The sequence below is a fragment of the Galeopterus variegatus genome, unplaced genomic scaffold (assembly GCF_000696425.1).
Source record: "Galeopterus variegatus unplaced genomic scaffold, G_variegatus-3.0.2 Scaffold602, whole genome shotgun sequence".
NCBI classification, from domain to species: Eukaryota; Metazoa; Chordata; class Mammalia; order Dermoptera; family Cynocephalidae; genus Galeopterus; species Galeopterus variegatus.
The window spans coordinates 560958-577862 of NW_007726713.1; the positions used below are offsets into that span (position 1 = coordinate 560958).

Below are 16905 nucleotides of genomic sequence, written 5' to 3' on the forward strand. Positions count from 1 at the left end.
AGGTGTTCACATATTTTGTTGAATGAACTCATAGATAACCTGGAATTGCCATGACATTCTACTCATAGAATGCCAATCCTCAGTTTCTTTAAACTAGCCAAACAAAATTCGAGTGTGGGGTAGAAGTGGAGGGAAAAAGAATCAGTTAGGAGATGAGAGGACTGGGTCCAGACATGAATCTTAGATCACTAAGAGTAGAAGAGCTTTTGAGAGAATGATAAAGTTGGAGCTCGGGATAGCAGAGGGTAAGCACTTGGAAGGTACGGGAACTATGGCAAATGGAAGGACAGCTGATCATCTGTTACCACTTTTTCCCCCTTTGTTTCTATATTTCCCGTAAGCCTATTCCCTCTCCCCATTAGCTTTCTATCCCATCTATCTGAAATCAAACTCCTTGACTAGTACTTTTATCCAGTTTACTTCTGCTAATCTTTCATCCTTCTCTTTTTGATATCCTCTCACTCTGGTATCGTCTTCCACCTTTATTTTTGAGGGCCCTTCCATCACAGCTACTACAAAAACTATCCGCAAAATGTTTTAGTTATTTCTTGCCTCAAAAATATCAGGATTGTTTAAAACATGTTGAATGTTAAGTATATTATGTATTACATTTAAATCTAGTTAAAGAAGGAAAAATATCTACCTCCCATTTATACTTTCTAGTTCTACTGCTGTGATATTCTCAAAGCATCTCTATGTTGCACAAAGCTCCTGTGCTTTCTTTCCATTTATTTGTGAAAATATTAAACACAAATATTTATTCTGTTTAAATTAATTGCTTAAAGGGCTATGGGAGAAACAAGTGTCTCAAGGAAAAGAGATTTTTGATTAAACAATAATACTGACTTCAGAGGCCAAATGTTTAACTCAATGTTCTGTGATTCAAGATAATGCCAAGAGTCCCTCCAGAAATCTCCTGTCTTAACATACCAGCAGTGGTTTAGTTTTTGAGTCCATTTAACAGTACGCTACCCTTAAGATTTGGCTTTGCCATTTTACCTTGAGCAGAGATTGAAAGGATTATTTGTATTTTATGTTATTGTCTACCTTATCTACTTTTTGTTTGCTGTAGCAGCATCTATGAATAAAATGTGGTTCACAAGAGTAATTTCAACTTTCATCTCTGCTCCCTTCATATTTTACTTGGATTCAGAGGAGGACCCATGCTGCAATGTAGTGGTTTTAGGTGGTAAAATGTTGAAAGGGTTTATTATACCTGTTCTGTGTATTGACCACTGTAGATAAAACCAATTTACCTAATTTCCTCAGTCTTTAATTACAATAACATAATTTTTGAAAAGTGAGCTTTGAAGTTGTTATAGCAAAAGGAAATAAATTCAGAACTGTAAAGCTTTTCCCATAGTTCTATCCATTTTTTTCCCCTACCCAGTTCTACTGCTGTTTTCTTTTTTGTAATTCAATTGTAGTTTAGAAGGTTTAGGGATTCTTATGTTTTCTTGTCCCTCGTGCTGTATTCCAGGGCAGGTTATAGTCATAAGTAGTAAAATTATAGTAGTATTAGTTTATTCCTCACCCTAATAAACACACCTATTCAGTTAGTCAAGGAAAAAAGCATTTATATCTGCCAGTGCTCCATCTCCCTGATTAAAAGAATAGAGTAGAACTCAGTAAAAAGAGATATTAACAGCAGTTGGAGATTGTGGGGACTGTGAATGCAGGTTATAAGGTTAGACTTATAAGTTGACTTACGTGATATATTTAGGAATGATAAACCTCCCCCACGTTTCATATTTCCTGAAAAAACCCACAATAGTACAAGTAGTCCTATAAGGAATAACAACATTAACTATGTCTGTTATTGAGTAGAGCCTAGGTGGGAGGTCTTAAGACAAGTACGGGGGCTTGAAGAGATTCCTTCACTTCACATTTTTATGTAGAGCCAGCGAGTTATAGGGAAGAAAAAAACATGTATTTCTTGTTGGAGAGCTCCCTGATGAAGGGCTGAATCTTCACGGGAGGATATAGCTGATACCTGTATAGCAGGTAGCCAAGGCATTTGAAAAGTTGGATTTTAAACAAATGTGCAGTGAGGAACAATATCTGAAATTTGGAAAATGTAGAAGTTGTATTTAGTTTCATAGGCTACCTTCATAAATTTGGATTGTATGTCTGAGTAATCTAGTCATTTCAGATTTAAGATAAAATGTTTATAGCGTTCCTGTCATATGTAGTTCCTCTTTTATAAAATGTAGTTCCTCTTTTATAAAATATATTATGAACTATACGAACTATGTTTGAATTATGTAGTAATATGTACTATAATCTTAATGATGCCTACATATTTTAGTGTATAAATATCTATCTAATAAAGCATTTTTCTTCCCTCACAGACAAACTTTCCAGAAATGATGAATAGATATAAACAACTATTGACCTATATTCGGAGTGCAGTCACAAGAAATTATTCTGAAAAATCCATTAATTCTATTCTTGATTATATCTCTACTTCTAAACAGGTTAGACTCAATTTTTTTCTACTTGGTACTATCAGTGTGTTTATAGTAAGGGTTTTGTTCTTTGCAAACGAAAAGGCCTTGAGATTCTAGTTAAGGAGTTAGGCTAGTTAAATATGTACTATTTTCTTGATTATAGTGCTAATTATGTAATATTAAAAGGTAGTAACTACTGTTTAATCTCTTTAACATCTTCAGATACTAAAATAGTCATCAAATATTTTTTGCGGGCTTATATTAGGTTCTCATTCAGTTACTATCACAGTTCCATATAATAAACTCCATCACCACTGCAGCTAGCCTTTAAATACTTAACACTGAATCACAGATTTTTTGTATAGGTTTGATTACATTAAGATCCTTGGGAAGAGCCTTTACACATATGAATTAGTGCTTGCCATTACTCAGTAGGTGCTCAATAAATGCTTCTACAAAGGATGGGTGGATGATCAATGAAGAAGGGAAGGGCTAATGATGAAAGAAACTAAAATGAGCATTGAGACTGATAGTAGTGATAGTGCTTTCATTGTTCTAAATTTTGGTTGTTAAGAAAAGCAAAGGTGATTTTATATATATATGTTTTTGGCTGAGATAATTTTTAATTAGGTCGTTTATTTATATTTTAAGCAATACAGTCCTAAGTTGTAGTTTTCTTACTCTGATATTTGAGTATAAGATGTATTCTCTATGTCATTTAGTATTTCTTAGAACATTTGTTACTTTTTCTACTCATAATAAAAAATGTTCATCTCAGAATCAGCCTCTCATTTTCTGTCTTTTCTACTAGATGTCATTTTTATTCATGAGGCAGTTTATTCTCTTTATATTTAAAATATATGTAATAGGAATAGAGGAAGATAAACTAATGTTTTGTTAAAATGTTAGCACTTAATGAACTAATTCTAAAGTTAAGTTATATATCATGGGGCCTTTCTTAAGTAGAAAAATGTTTTTCAAATCTTACACACAAAAGCCATCCAAACATTTTTGGTACACTGTTTCTAAATGTTATGCCAGACATTGGTTGAGGGGCAGAGGGGTGGAATTAACTGTTTAAAACTTCAAGAGTGTGCTCTCTGTTTACTATATATTAGCTTTTTGTCTTTTAAAAATAAGAATAGGTATGGGGTAGGTGACACTCTGACCTATTCAGTATGCCATCAGTAGTCATGAATAAATAGGCAGCCTTTCCTGAAAGTATCAAACTTTCCTGCTCTCATTGTCCTCTTACCTCTTGATCCTGTTAAATAGAGACTTAGAGAATCAGCTGTTCAAACATAGGCAAAGCCAGAACTATGGGAGGAGGGTGGAAAAGGGAGATTGTCATGATGCACAAAAAATAGTAATTTCCTTGGAAAAAAAGTCCCACTCAGAATGGTGATGATTAGACACAGCTAAAATTGTATTAGACTTTTCTCTCCATCCAGATCCAGGTTTACCAATAATTTAAAAGCTGTGTAGTCCAATTAATCAGTTAGTCACATTTGTAGAAGAATTTTGAAGGAAGGAGCTTATTCTTCATTTCCTTAGCAGCTTGCTTAGTGTTGGCCACATAGTAGGTACCAAATAAGGGGTGAGTGAATAAGATATGTGCTATTAATAACAGTTCTATTTGCACATCATTTACTTCTGTTAATATGAAATGAATTAATAGATTGGTAGGGACAGACTTGTACTGTTACAGCATTAGAACTTAAGAGTTTATATGGGAAAATTTTGGTGCGTTTTATAAAACCATTATAAAAACGTCTTGGCACTTGTCTTATAGATTTGGACTGTAGAAAACAGATAGTGTATCTTATGTGTATTAAAGTTCAAAGATGCACTTTTAGTTTGCTCAAATTAACTTTATTAACAGGTACAAATTTGCTGTTTACAATTATAGAATTCTGATTTTTTATGTCAGATGGATTTACTGCAGGAATTCTATGAAACAACACTGGAAGCTTTGAAAGATGCTAAGAATGATAGACTGTGGTTTAAGACAAACACAAAGGTAACAATTACAATTACTTACATTTTTTTTCTTTTGAAGAGTGGGTGGGTGTTCCTAATAAACTCTCCTAAAAATGAAATCTTTTGATTTTAATAAGTTTGCTTTCTTACAGCTTGGAAAATTATATTTAGAACGAGAGGAATATGGAAAGCTTCAAAAAATTTTACGCCAGTTACATCAGTCCTGCCAGGTAGCATTCTCTTATTTTTTCTTAATATTTCTTTCTTCATAACAAAAAAGCATAAGAAATAATTGTATTTGAAATATTCTTTAGGAATTTTTTTTTTGTTCAAGCACTGTCTCAAAAACAATACTTGGAACATGAAAAATGCTCATTTTTTCTGAGTATTGCATTTCTTCTGTTTTAGTTCTAATTTTAATCTTCATCCTTTGTGGAATGAGATACAGGTATCAATAAATAAAGAGGCCAATTATACTACTTATTAAGAGTAAGCCTTGACATTTAGTTATGTACCTTATGAAAATAGGGCAAGGGTAGTATAAACATATATAATAAAGATTTTATATTCTCAGTCAGCTCAGTTGGATAGAGCATGGCCTAGTAACATATCAAGGTCAAGTGTTCAGATCTTTGTACCAGCCAGCCACCAAAGAAAAGATTTTATATTCTAATTTATGATATATAAATCCTCTATAGCAGCACTGTTCAATAGAACTTCAAGTGATGCCTGAAACATTCTATGTCTCTGCTATCCAATACAGTAGCTATTTGTAGCTATCAAGCATTTGAAATGTGGCTAGTGTGACAGTGGTACTGAGTTTTTAATTTTATTTAATTAATTTAAATTTTAATACTCATGGTCAAGATAGCACAGCTCTGCTATTGAGCTCTCATTTTATATTTAGGTCATTTGATATTAGTTTAAGTTGTATGTAGAAATACTGTTTTAAATATATTTAAGCTCTTTCTATGCTGCGTACTATTATTTTAATAATATATATGTCATTTCTGTGAATGGGGAAAAAGATCAGGAAATTGTTCTAAACTAATCATCTGCAGATATTTTCATTTAATAGTTTTGCTTTATAAAGCAGATCAGTCATTTATGAATTGTTTCTTATCTGCACATTCTTAGGAAAGTTTAGTCTGATTCATAAACAAGTGTGGGTTCAATTTCACATGAAGTGGAAGGGTAGAGAGACCATTTCTGAATATATATATATATATATATATGGCATATGAAGAAAAACCTCTGGAGAAGTTTTGCTTGGTTTCTTTAGGAACATAAGAAAACTGCTATCTGGATTGTAAATAGCTTTACAGTAGTCAGTATTTTGATGGAGTATGTTCAGGCAGAAATGCATGATATTCTGGATGTACAAATTATTTTGCATATCATATTTTACTCTGGTTATGATTTATTAGGGAATAACTAAAGCAGAATTTTAAGTTGAAAGACCTGAAAAACAATAAATTTCGACTTAATATATATCAGTGTTTGATATTTATGGATATCTAACTGTTGACTATATATTTTTCATGGCCTGCATTTTGTGGGCTGTTGGTCATCTTTCAAAGTCAAACTCAAATGTTACCACCTTTGTGATTTCTTTGAAATCTCCCAGAAGAGTTAATCTCTTTCTCTACCATTCTCATAGGGAATTGGTTCAGGCTTCAACTAGAATCATTATGGTTTCTATTGTAATTTATCTGTTGGCAGATTAATCTTCTACTACACTGTGAACATTTTTTTTTTGGTCAGCTGGCTGGTACAGTTGTCAAATCCTGGACCTTGGTGTTATTAGCACCAAGCTCTAACCAGCTGAGCTAACTAGCCAGACCTAGATTGTGAAGATTCCTTTTGAGACCAAGAATCTTGGTGTATTTAACTTTGTGTTTCCCCAAGGTAGACCCAGTTCCTAGCACATGGAAGGTACTCAGGAAGTGCTTTTTGATTGAATAAGTGGATCTAAAGCAATTATGAAGACTTGGGAAAGACTATAAATCCCCTAGATTAAAAACATAAACATCAAACCATTTCATACATACAAAAAACCTCTGGCCACTTTTTCCTTATCTAATAACTTGAAGTAGAAAGGATGTGTGGGTTTCTTTTTGGCCATTAAAAGTGGTGCTTTTAGTACTCTAGTTCACTATTAAAATTTGTAGTTTATTTTCAATCAGAAATAGTATTATAAGTGTAAGGTTTCCAGGCTAACTCAAATAAAAATTACTAGGTTGTCTCAGAATTCTGTCTTGACTAAAATTAAATGTTTGCTTTCCTAGACTGATGATGGAGAAGATGACCTGAAAAAAGGTACACAGTTATTAGAAATATATGCCTTGGAAATTCAAATGTACACAGCACAGAAAAATAACAAAAAACTTAAAGCACTCTATGAACAGTCACTTCACATCAAGTCTGCCATCCCTCATCCACTGATCATGGGAGTCATCAGAGGCAAGTTTAATTTGCAGAGGGTGGGCAGTGACATGGGAAAATACCAAGTGTCATTGCATATGACTAAATGAATGACTGAAGGTTGCTTTTGTTTTACTGAAAATAAATGTAAAGTATTAAAATCAATGAAGTGGTCTAGTCTCATCAGTAAAGATATTATTAATAGATAATTCTCTTTATCAGAAGTTCTATTCTGAATTATAATGATGTGTATAAAATTACTTTCTGCTTCAGCTGAGGATAAAGATTTACAAATGCTTGTTTGGCTGATGTTTAATGAAAAGCTTGCTTTTTAGAATTAAAGTGTATACCCTGGTACCAGTACTATTCAGGTTATAGAATTAAAAGACTAAAAGCCACTGAAATAGTTTTTATTTGATCTTTATAAAGTGGTCAATCTTACTATTACAGAACTGAAAATGTTCTCTTTTCTCATGTTTTATTTACAGAATGTGGTGGTAAAATGCACTTGAGAGAAGGTGAATTTGAAAAGGCACACACGGATTTTTTTGAAGCCTTCAAGAATTATGATGAATCAGGAAGTCCAAGACGAACTACTTGCTTAAAATATTTGGTCTTAGCAAATATGCTAATGAAATCGGGGATAAATCCATTTGACTCACAGGAGGTGTGTGCGTGCTTTAATCATTTCTCTTATCAGCTACCTTTTGTAGAAATAAATGTTATTTTTTCCTTGTACATATACGTAGTTTTTTTTTACTGTTTTTAGGCCAAGCCGTACAAAAATGATCCAGAAATTCTAGCAATGACGAATTTAGTAAGGTAAGATTCTATATCAGTTAAGATAAATTTCCTTAAAGCAGTTCATGAGAAAGAGAAGGAACTTTTCAGGATTCATTTAATATTCAGCATTTGCTCTTTGGTATTTTCATATGAAATATACAAAACATTGTGAAATTTTTATCTTCTGAAGTTATTTATTCTATTTCTTTTACAAAATTTTATCAAGTATCCTCTGCTTGGTTTTCTTATCCATATGTATATGCATGCCTGCTATTTTTCAGTGGAAAACTGATATGGATGTCTTAAAACATTATTTCAAAATGTTTTCTGCCTCTACATACCTTAATCCAAAATGAAATTATGAATTGGTTCAAGATGAGCCAAGAATTTTCAGTAAGAGGGCTGGCAGATTAGCTCAGTTGGTTAGAGTACAGACCAACACCAAGGTCAAGGATTTGGTTCCCAGTACCGGCCAACTGCCAGAAAAAAAAAAGAATTTCCAGTAAGACAGCTGCATAAACATTTTTTTAATCATATATTTTCTTAATGACAAGATGAAAATATAATTTAAAAAAATGTTTACCCCAGATAATTTTCTGAAATAGAGGGTAGGAAGGCAGAGAGGTCATAGTGGTAAGAATCCCAAGGATTTATTGAATATTTTTGTGGAGAAAGATGTGAATAATGATGACTAACCACTGAAGAACCTGCCATAATCAATTAATATTAAACAAAATTATAGAAGATAAGACCAAACAAAAAGCCCAAAAGAGAAGCCTTATTTTTGTAAAAGAAATCTGTGAGCAAGAGAAACTATCCTCTGGACTAAGAATAAATGCAGTCCAAGGCTTTTGTGGGCTTTCTTTGTAGAACAGTATTAAAAACTTCAGAGGAACTAAGTTTCTTCAAGTCTTTTGTTTTAGGTTGTACAGTTGAGTATACCAAGACCAGAAAATTGTAGTTAGGGACATAAGGCAGGTTTATTTGTAAATATGTGTAGATAATTCAGGTGACCAGACATTTAGTAGTCCTTTCTCATTTAAAAATATATATATGTATGATTAGATTATAGCCTATGCGTGAATTTTATACACTTGGAGAAAATAGCTTACTTCATGATATTAAGTTCCTATGTAAAATATCCTCATTTGCTTTGTTTTTATTTGGCTATAACCTCAAGTTAATTTTGGTTTTGTTTTTTTAAGAAGCTTTAATTTTAGCTGTAAAAAATAAGAATCAGGATTTCTTCAGGGGGCTTAAAAACCCTAAATTAACATATAAATAAATCACTTTCTTTATTATTTACTTTTCTAGTCTAATATGTGTTTGTTAAATTGGGTTGATTTTAGTTATGAAAGGAGAATTCTCCATCTTTATTTCCAACAGTTTATTTTACCTTAATTTGGCCACATTAACTATGAGCTGATGTGGTTAGAGAGTAACTTCATAATACTTTTTAAAAATTGTTTATAGTGTTAAACTGATAAGCAGTTTAACTTTAAGAACTCTTAAAGAAATATTGAGGAAAAGTTTTGCCCTAGACATTGATGTTTTATATAAATTAAATAGGTTAAATACATTAAAATAGTTTAAAGGACTGATTTATCAGACCTTTAAAAAGTTAATAGCGGGGCCGGCCCGGTGGCGCACTGCACTAGTGCGCCGCTTGGGAAGCGTGGAGGCGCTCCCGCCGAGGGTTCGGATCCCACATACAGACCGGTTCCCGCTCACTGGCTGAGCGAGGCGTGGGGGCAGCACCAAGGGTTGCGATCCCGTTGCCGGTCCCGGTCCGGTACGGGGGCAACACTGAGGGTTGTGATCCGTTGCCGGACACAGAAAAAAAAATAAAATAAAATAAAATAAAAAGTTAATAGCTATATTTACATATTTATTATATCTGACTGTTTATTCCAATGAAACCTCTATATTGTAACTCAGAAACTCATTTTAATGGTAAATTTTGGCCCCAAAAAGTGACCCATGTTGTTCCACAATTTTCTATAAGATTTAAAAAAAAAAAACCTCCACTTAAATAGTGGAAGAGTGTCTCATAGTTAAAATATATATGTATGCAAATATAAAGTAAAATATACATATGTGCAAATGTTTTCACCACTTGAATGTATCCTCCTACAGTATATTGTAGGTAAGAAAGTAATGCTTCCTAATTTTATCTTCCTAGTCAGTTGCCAGCATACTAAAGGAAAATAATTCCCGTTGAAGCACTTGAATCACCTGCCCTAACGTGAAGTTACATTGCGACCCAACAGATGGAAGCACAGCAGAGGGCATGCAGAATGGCTGATGATATTACATATAAAGCAAACAGTGGTGCCATATCCAGAAGGTTGGCTTCTTCCTTCTCAGCACCTTTAGCAATCCCCATAGTGCTTTATGGAATTATTTCAAGAATAGATAATAGATACTTCAGAGAATTATGAACATAAATCAGCCTTTGGCCTTCTGCAACAGGGGATTCCATCACTCTCTGCCTTGTGTGTTGTGCCCATTTGGCACGAATTATCTTCTAATATTTCTGCTGTATAGCTCAGTGGAATTTTAAGGCTAGAGAAACTTCAGAATCAAATGTTCCATTTGAAAAGTGTTGGCAGTTGCTGGTAGCTTTCTAAAAAAGAAAAATTAGGAAGCTGCATTTTCTGAATAACCTTCAGACAGGATATACTTTCTTATTTGAAAGGCAAGGCCAAACTCCTCCATGTAGTAGAGTGCATGAAACCTGATTTCCTTCATTAAGAATAATTAGGGATCAAATGTACAATTTAATTTGAAAACATCAAGCTTAAATAGTTTTAAAACATTTGTTAACAAGCTGTTAAAAGTTGTCAACTTTTAATAAAATTAAGATTTTGAGATTATTTTAATTTGCTATGTATAAATATAGTATGTAACCCCAAAAGATTTATTTTTTCTTTAAAAAACCAAAAGCATTAAACAGGACTTTTTTTTTCTTTGGCAAAAAGATATGTGTGTGTATTTAACTCATTTCCATTACAGAAGCTATAATTTAGATTTTTGCATATGAAAATTGAGAAATAGGCTCTTTGGTTTATCTGATTTAATACATAACTTCTTCATGTTTGACAAAATTTACACTTTTTTTCTGTTAGTGCCTATCAGAATAATGACATCACTGAATTTGAAAAGATTCTGAAAACAAATCACAGCAACATCATGGATGATCCCTTCATAAGAGAACACATTGAAGGTATGTTCTTTCTTCTAACTGAATTCTGTTCCTTTCTTTGCCACTGTCAAACAAATGCTTAATTGAGCTGCATGGAATTAAACTGTTTTTCCTTTTGTTTATTGCAAAGTATAGAAATGTTCCTTCATGGTGTCATGGAATAGGATACTCTAAAATTATAAAGCTGTTTTAACAAAATTGTTAGCCAATTTCATATTAATAGCATCAGGTTCTTATATCATGTACATTTTGTTTAAGGTGGCTGTCCCTTTTACCTTTTTATTTTAATTTAGATATTATTATTGATGCTTAGGTTCAAAGTTAGTTTTTAGAATTTATTTTTGACAAATAACAAAAGCTTTGAAAATATCCTGCCATAGATAATGCTGAGATGCATTTACTACAAAAGGTAAAGTAACATTGGGAAGGTTTCACGCCAGTAAATGAGATTTTTAATAAGTTTTGTTAAATTACCAAAACCAAAAATCATTCCTTTGTTCTGGGGCCTCTTTTATAGCTTTGGTGCTGCCCACTATTATGGAGTTGTTTGAGGATTTTCTAATGACCATTGGAATATCTCATTCAAATGTTTAAATTCAGATGCATGAGGAAAATCTGAAGAGTACTTCAGAAGTAATGTTCCATTGTTTCCCACCTTCCTTTCTCTTTCATTCAATAGACATTTTAAAAGTTCTTATATGAAGCCGAAAGGATACTGCACTTTGTAGATATAGAATAATGTAGAAGCCTTGTTCATGAACTACAATCTAGTTTAAAAAAATTAAAAAGAAAATTTTACATAAGGAAATGGGGGGAAATTGTAAAAGCATTGTATAAAATATTATATTCTAGGTTTTGAGAGAGCACAAAACAAAGAACTTCACTGGTATATATATATATCAGAGCTTCTTAAAAGACATTAACTGTTGAGGAAATGATGGGTAGTGGAATATTATTGAGACGGCAAGGACATATTTTAGTAGAGTTGGAACAGGAGCAAAATCAAGGAAGTGGGAACAAGAAATTATGGGGGAAGCAGCCTCTAATCATGCTGTGTATTCATTGGACCTAAATATTATTAACACGTCATGTCCTTGCCAGGCAGAAAGATGTATTTTGAGAAGATAAATGATATACTTTAATATGATTCAGAAGTACATAATGATTCATAAAGGTGTCATACAAACTGTTAAATACAAATGTATTGTTTTAATTTTTCTCTTTTCTTTCAGAGCTTTTGCGAAACATCAGAACACAAGTGCTCATAAAATTAATTAAGCCTTACACAAGAATACATATTCCTTTTATTTCTAAGGTAGTTATACTCATGGATTTTAATGATCTTTATAATTTATAATTATAAATGCAGTATATATATCTTCCATTTATAAGAGTAACTCTAACTTGGTGACATTTTATAATACTACATTTTTAAAATTAAACATAACTTAAGGGTTTTACTTTCATTGTAAATTTTTCTTTTGGTATAAATTAACAAAGAAGAGCTTTAATATTGTAACAAAGAGAAATTGGAAAATCACTAAATTTCTTTTTAAAGATTCCTTCAGCCTCAGAGAAAATTGCAGAAGAGAGTAGTGGCTAACCTATATAATTGATGAAGGATCAACCTCAACCACAGTAAAATTGTGGTAGGAATGTACTTCAAAAGTTACAAAGTTAAATCTTTGTCAGACCTGTGTTCTCAGAGGTATTTTGAAGTGATAATGACATTTTTTAAAATCTTCTCTTCATTAATTTTCCTTTAATGGTGGAAATTAATTTAAAATCAGAATAATTATATAAAATTATGAAGTCTTTTAAAATGTTAATTAGAATTAAATGAGTCTTTTGTCTTAGGAATTAAACATAGATGTAGCTGATGTGGAGAGCTTGCTGGTGCAATGCATATTGGATAAGTAAGTACTTTGCTATTTTTTAATCACAAAATGTTTTTTGAATAAATTACAAATTTCGAATAATGGTGACAGTTGAATGGTAGCAGTTATATTCTTGATTTTTCATTGAAAGAACCCACTGGCTATGATTTTCTATTAGAAGAGCTATATATGTATATATGTATGTATGTGTGATGAGTTTTGATAAACCAATAAGCATATTAAACACATGATCTCTGAACAACTTCTAAATGGTTTCAGAAGTATTTCTTATTCAGTATATGACCTATGTACAGCTAAAGAATTCTTTAATGAATAATATTTTATGTTTTTAAGTATAGGGTATGTGGTACATAACAGTTCTGAAATTTTATCTTTCTTAAAAGCAGTAAGTTATTTAAAGCTGATGACATTTGTCCTTAATTAATTGGGTAAGTGTATGCCTAGTGGTTCTTTCAGTAAAACTAATTAAAGGTAGCTGAAATCTGGTTTCTGTCTAGAGTTTGAATAAGGCAATGAATTCTATGACTAACACTGAACTCACTCATGTAATATAGGCAGCAGTTTTTTTCCTTTGTATTTATTGATATCATGAATATTTTATGAAACATTAGTCTAGAAGCTGTGCTTAGTGAAAATGATTTCTAGATACTAATCTTATCTATTTATTTCTAGCACTATTCATGGCCGAATTGATCAAGTCAACCAACTCCTTGAACTGGATCATCAGAAGAGGGGTGGTGCACGGTATACTGCACTAGATAAATGGACCAACCAACTAAATTCTCTCAACCAAGCTGTAGTCAGTAAACTGGCTTAACAGAGAACAAGCTTTTACAGACGTACTTAATTAAGGCAACAGTGCAGAGATGTAATCCTTAAAAGAACTGGGAATGGCAAAACTACTGTCGGTTGATGTGTCCTGAAAATTATTGGAGTTATGGCAGAAGTGCTTTTTTGATCAACTGGTTTGTGTTTTGCTGCTGCATTTATCCCAAGAAAAACAGCTTTAATCTCCAGAAGAAAACCAAAATACCATGGGATTTATGCTGTGTTGACATCTTGCCCTAAACATACAACATCATAGTAATTTGTCATGGGCACCATGACCAGAGAGAAGATTTTTGTCATGATTTTAAATACACTGACACGCTACTGTTGGTTAAATTTAAACATGTTTTACCTGCAGAAATTCTCTCACAAATAACCTGCAATAACTTGAAATGCATACCCTTTTGAACACTTCCTTTTCTCATGTATAAATTAAAATGTTTGCTGCATTTTGCAAAATGTCAATTCTCCAAAAATGTGTCCGTATATTTCTGTACCTGCAGTGTAGTAAAGGTTTAGATGAAACCCCATAATTATAGTGGCATACTGTCACTTAGGTTTCAAGCAGCAAAATAAACAGTGCAGCTCAGAAATTGTAGTTTGGTTCTTGATGTGTTTTTATTACATTTGGGATTGTTTTATTTTTTAGTACCTTAGAAATTTCAAATTATTTTAACTTCAGTTAATGATTTTTAAAAGCCTGGGAGCAAATAAGTGGGTTATTTGCTTTCAAGTTTTTAAAAGTAGTCTTTATTGATAAAGTAAGGAGAATACTTTCTAACAAAACACTTGCATAGTACTTTGACAATGATGCTTTAAAGGAATAAAAAAAAATTTTTTTAAGAATGATATTCCTTTTTAGAAAAATAAATTCTAACTCTCAGAATGTTCACTTTAAACAAATATGCCAGAACATAGACAGCTAAATGAATGTTACCCTGTATAGTGATCATGCTGGAAAATTATTTCCTAATGCCAGCAGTCTACCATTGCCCAAAACCTCTTGGGTTTGCTCTTTTAGAATTGCATTCAAAGTTGATTTAAGTCACAATCACTATTAACTTTTATGATTATACATTGTTTTTTAAAAAAAGTATTACCAAGCTTAATTGGTTTTTGTTTGGAAACCAAACAACAGTTTCCAAAAATTAGATCTGGCTTTAAGGTAATGCAGAAAATATGCAACCGGCTTTGAAAGATACATTGTTTTTTAAAAAAAGTATTACCAAGCTTAATTGGTTTTTGTTTGGAAACCAAACAGCAGTTTCCAAAAATTAGATCTGGCTTTAAGGTAATGCAGAAAATATGCAACCGGCTTTGAAAACAATCCCAAAAGAGTTTTAAAGGTATTTTGAGCAGTGGCAGTATTGTTAGGAGAATGAACTGTGGCCTTCCAAGGTAACTACCTTAAAGGAACTCAGCTCATTTGAATGTATTGAGTTTTGGATGTATTCGTTTCATTTTTTTAAAAAGTTCACATTATTTTAGAATCAAAAGGAAGAACTAAAATTAACATAATTTCTTTGGTTTTTCTATTGCTTGTATTATGTAAAAAGTGAGTGGCAGTTCAGAAAGAAGACTGTTGTAACTGAAGAGTCACAACCAAGAATTTTTGATCATTAAATCAGATTTTATAAACAGTGGAAGGAGCATGGACTTAAAACAAGGCATGCTTATTCGGTTTTGTCAAAATTTTACGAAAATATGTGATATATATTTATACTAAAACTATATAATCCTTAGATTTAGGAAAGCAATCAGTTAATGTCTTTAGCAGATTAAAGCAGTATTAAATACAGGTACAAGTTGGAAATTGTAGAAAACTGAAAGAAAACAAAAGACAATTAATGTCTATGGTAGGGAATAAAAAAGTTTAAGATATTACAAAATTATGTGTATTTTTCTTCTCTTTTACATAAATCATTTGTGGAAAGTGTGCTAAATTTTTTTTTACAGGAGTGATATTAGCATTTATTTTTCAATATAATTTGGAGACCCTTTGTTACCCCAATAAAAATGACAAGTTTCTGTGCCTGTATTCAAGTATGTATGCATGTGATAAACTTGGAAAGCTAAAGCCCTACTTAACTTTGAATTGATGGAATTAGAATTCAAGGGATTTGAATGATGTGATTTAACCTCTACCCTACAACTCTTACAATGCCCAGTTTTCCTGTGATATCTTTGTTGTGTGCAATAGTACATCTTCCAATTTCTAGAGAGAAAGTATGCACTTGATATTCTTTGGAAAACTGGGTTAAGTATATAACAATATTCAAATTTATACCATAACCTTTAATTTAATGTAATTGTATATGGATCACATAGGCTCTGTTTACTATAATATTCCCCATATACAGGTTTCTTCTTTTTTGTTGTTAAAATCATTTGCCATTTTTGTTCTAGAGCACAGTTTTTTGATATAAACAGTCTGATTAACTTAAAACAATTTGTTATTTTCCCCTTCAAACATTTTTCTGTGTTTTTGTGCATCAAATATTATAGAGTGGAAGTCTTAGAGTTTGCTTATCAAAATATAACTAAATTTAAAAGAAGTAAAAAGTTGATTGGCAGATTCCTAGCATTTATTCACCAATGAAGTCTTTACCTCTTCTGTGAAAACTATACAAGTAGTTTACATCGAATTATGATGTGTTCATCTCATTTTTCTTTATATCCCTAAACATGGTTAAACTTATTCCACAGCAATCTTTGGCTGCCTCAAGTAGGTGCTATCTACTATAAGAGCTGAACTTTGCTCATTCTTGCTCTTACATTAATTTAAAGTCGTTGATTAAGTATTCTTTTTTTTTTCTCCACATCTTAATGTAACTGGGTTTTTTTTAAAGATGAGTATATATGTACTAAGTACTGATTTCATTACATGAGTCTCTTCTAACTTGACACTGCATCTTTCAAGATTACTGAGAATCTGATTTCATAATGGGAGTACAGTTTAAATGAAGACTTTTAAGTGGGCCATACTGTGGGTAGTAGAGTACTGTTCATTAACTTATGTAAAACATAGATCTGTCCCAGACTAAAGAACACCTATTAATATTTAAAATAACCAAGATGGTATAAATTTTTAAAGAAATTTTCATTTTTAATAGTAGTCTTTATAATTCTTTAACAAACACAAGTGTTACACACTTTTCTTATGGGGTAGAGGTGTCTAAATCAGTATGCTTCGGGCGGAGCCCGTGGAGCACTCCGGAGAGTGCGGCGCTGGGAGCGCTTCATGCTCCCGCCGCGGGTTCGGATCCTATGTAGGGATGACCGGTGCGCTCACAGCGTTCACTGGCTGAGCGCGGTGCGGCCAGTCTCAAAAAAGGAC

General features: G+C 32.3%; 1 protein-coding gene across 2 annotated transcripts in view; it reads left to right on the top strand.

Annotated features, from left to right (window-relative positions):
- The window catches only part of COPS2 (COP9 signalosome subunit 2), a 29081-nt gene extending 13475 nt beyond the window's left edge, over positions 1-15606 (top strand). Inside the window, exons 4-14 of one of the 2 annotated variants that reach the window (XM_008570438.1) lie at positions 2352-2477; positions 4360-4470; positions 4583-4660; positions 6719-6893; positions 7343-7521; positions 7624-7676; positions 10766-10863; positions 12075-12157; positions 12700-12758; positions 13413-14766; positions 14893-15606. In XM_008570438.1, the coding sequence (XP_008568660.1) occupies positions 2352-2477; positions 4360-4470; positions 4583-4660; positions 6719-6893; positions 7343-7521; positions 7624-7676; positions 10766-10863; positions 12075-12157; positions 12700-12758; positions 13413-13557 (1107 nt within the window). In that variant the 3' untranslated portion in view covers positions 13558-14766; positions 14893-15606. The remainder of the gene's footprint in view (positions 1-2351; positions 2478-4359; positions 4471-4582; positions 4661-6718; positions 6894-7342; positions 7522-7623; positions 7677-10765; positions 10864-12074; positions 12158-12699; positions 12759-13412; positions 14767-14892) is intronic. The other variant, XM_008570439.1, reaches the window with a different exon arrangement.
- Positions 15607-16905: the final 1299 nt, after the last annotated feature.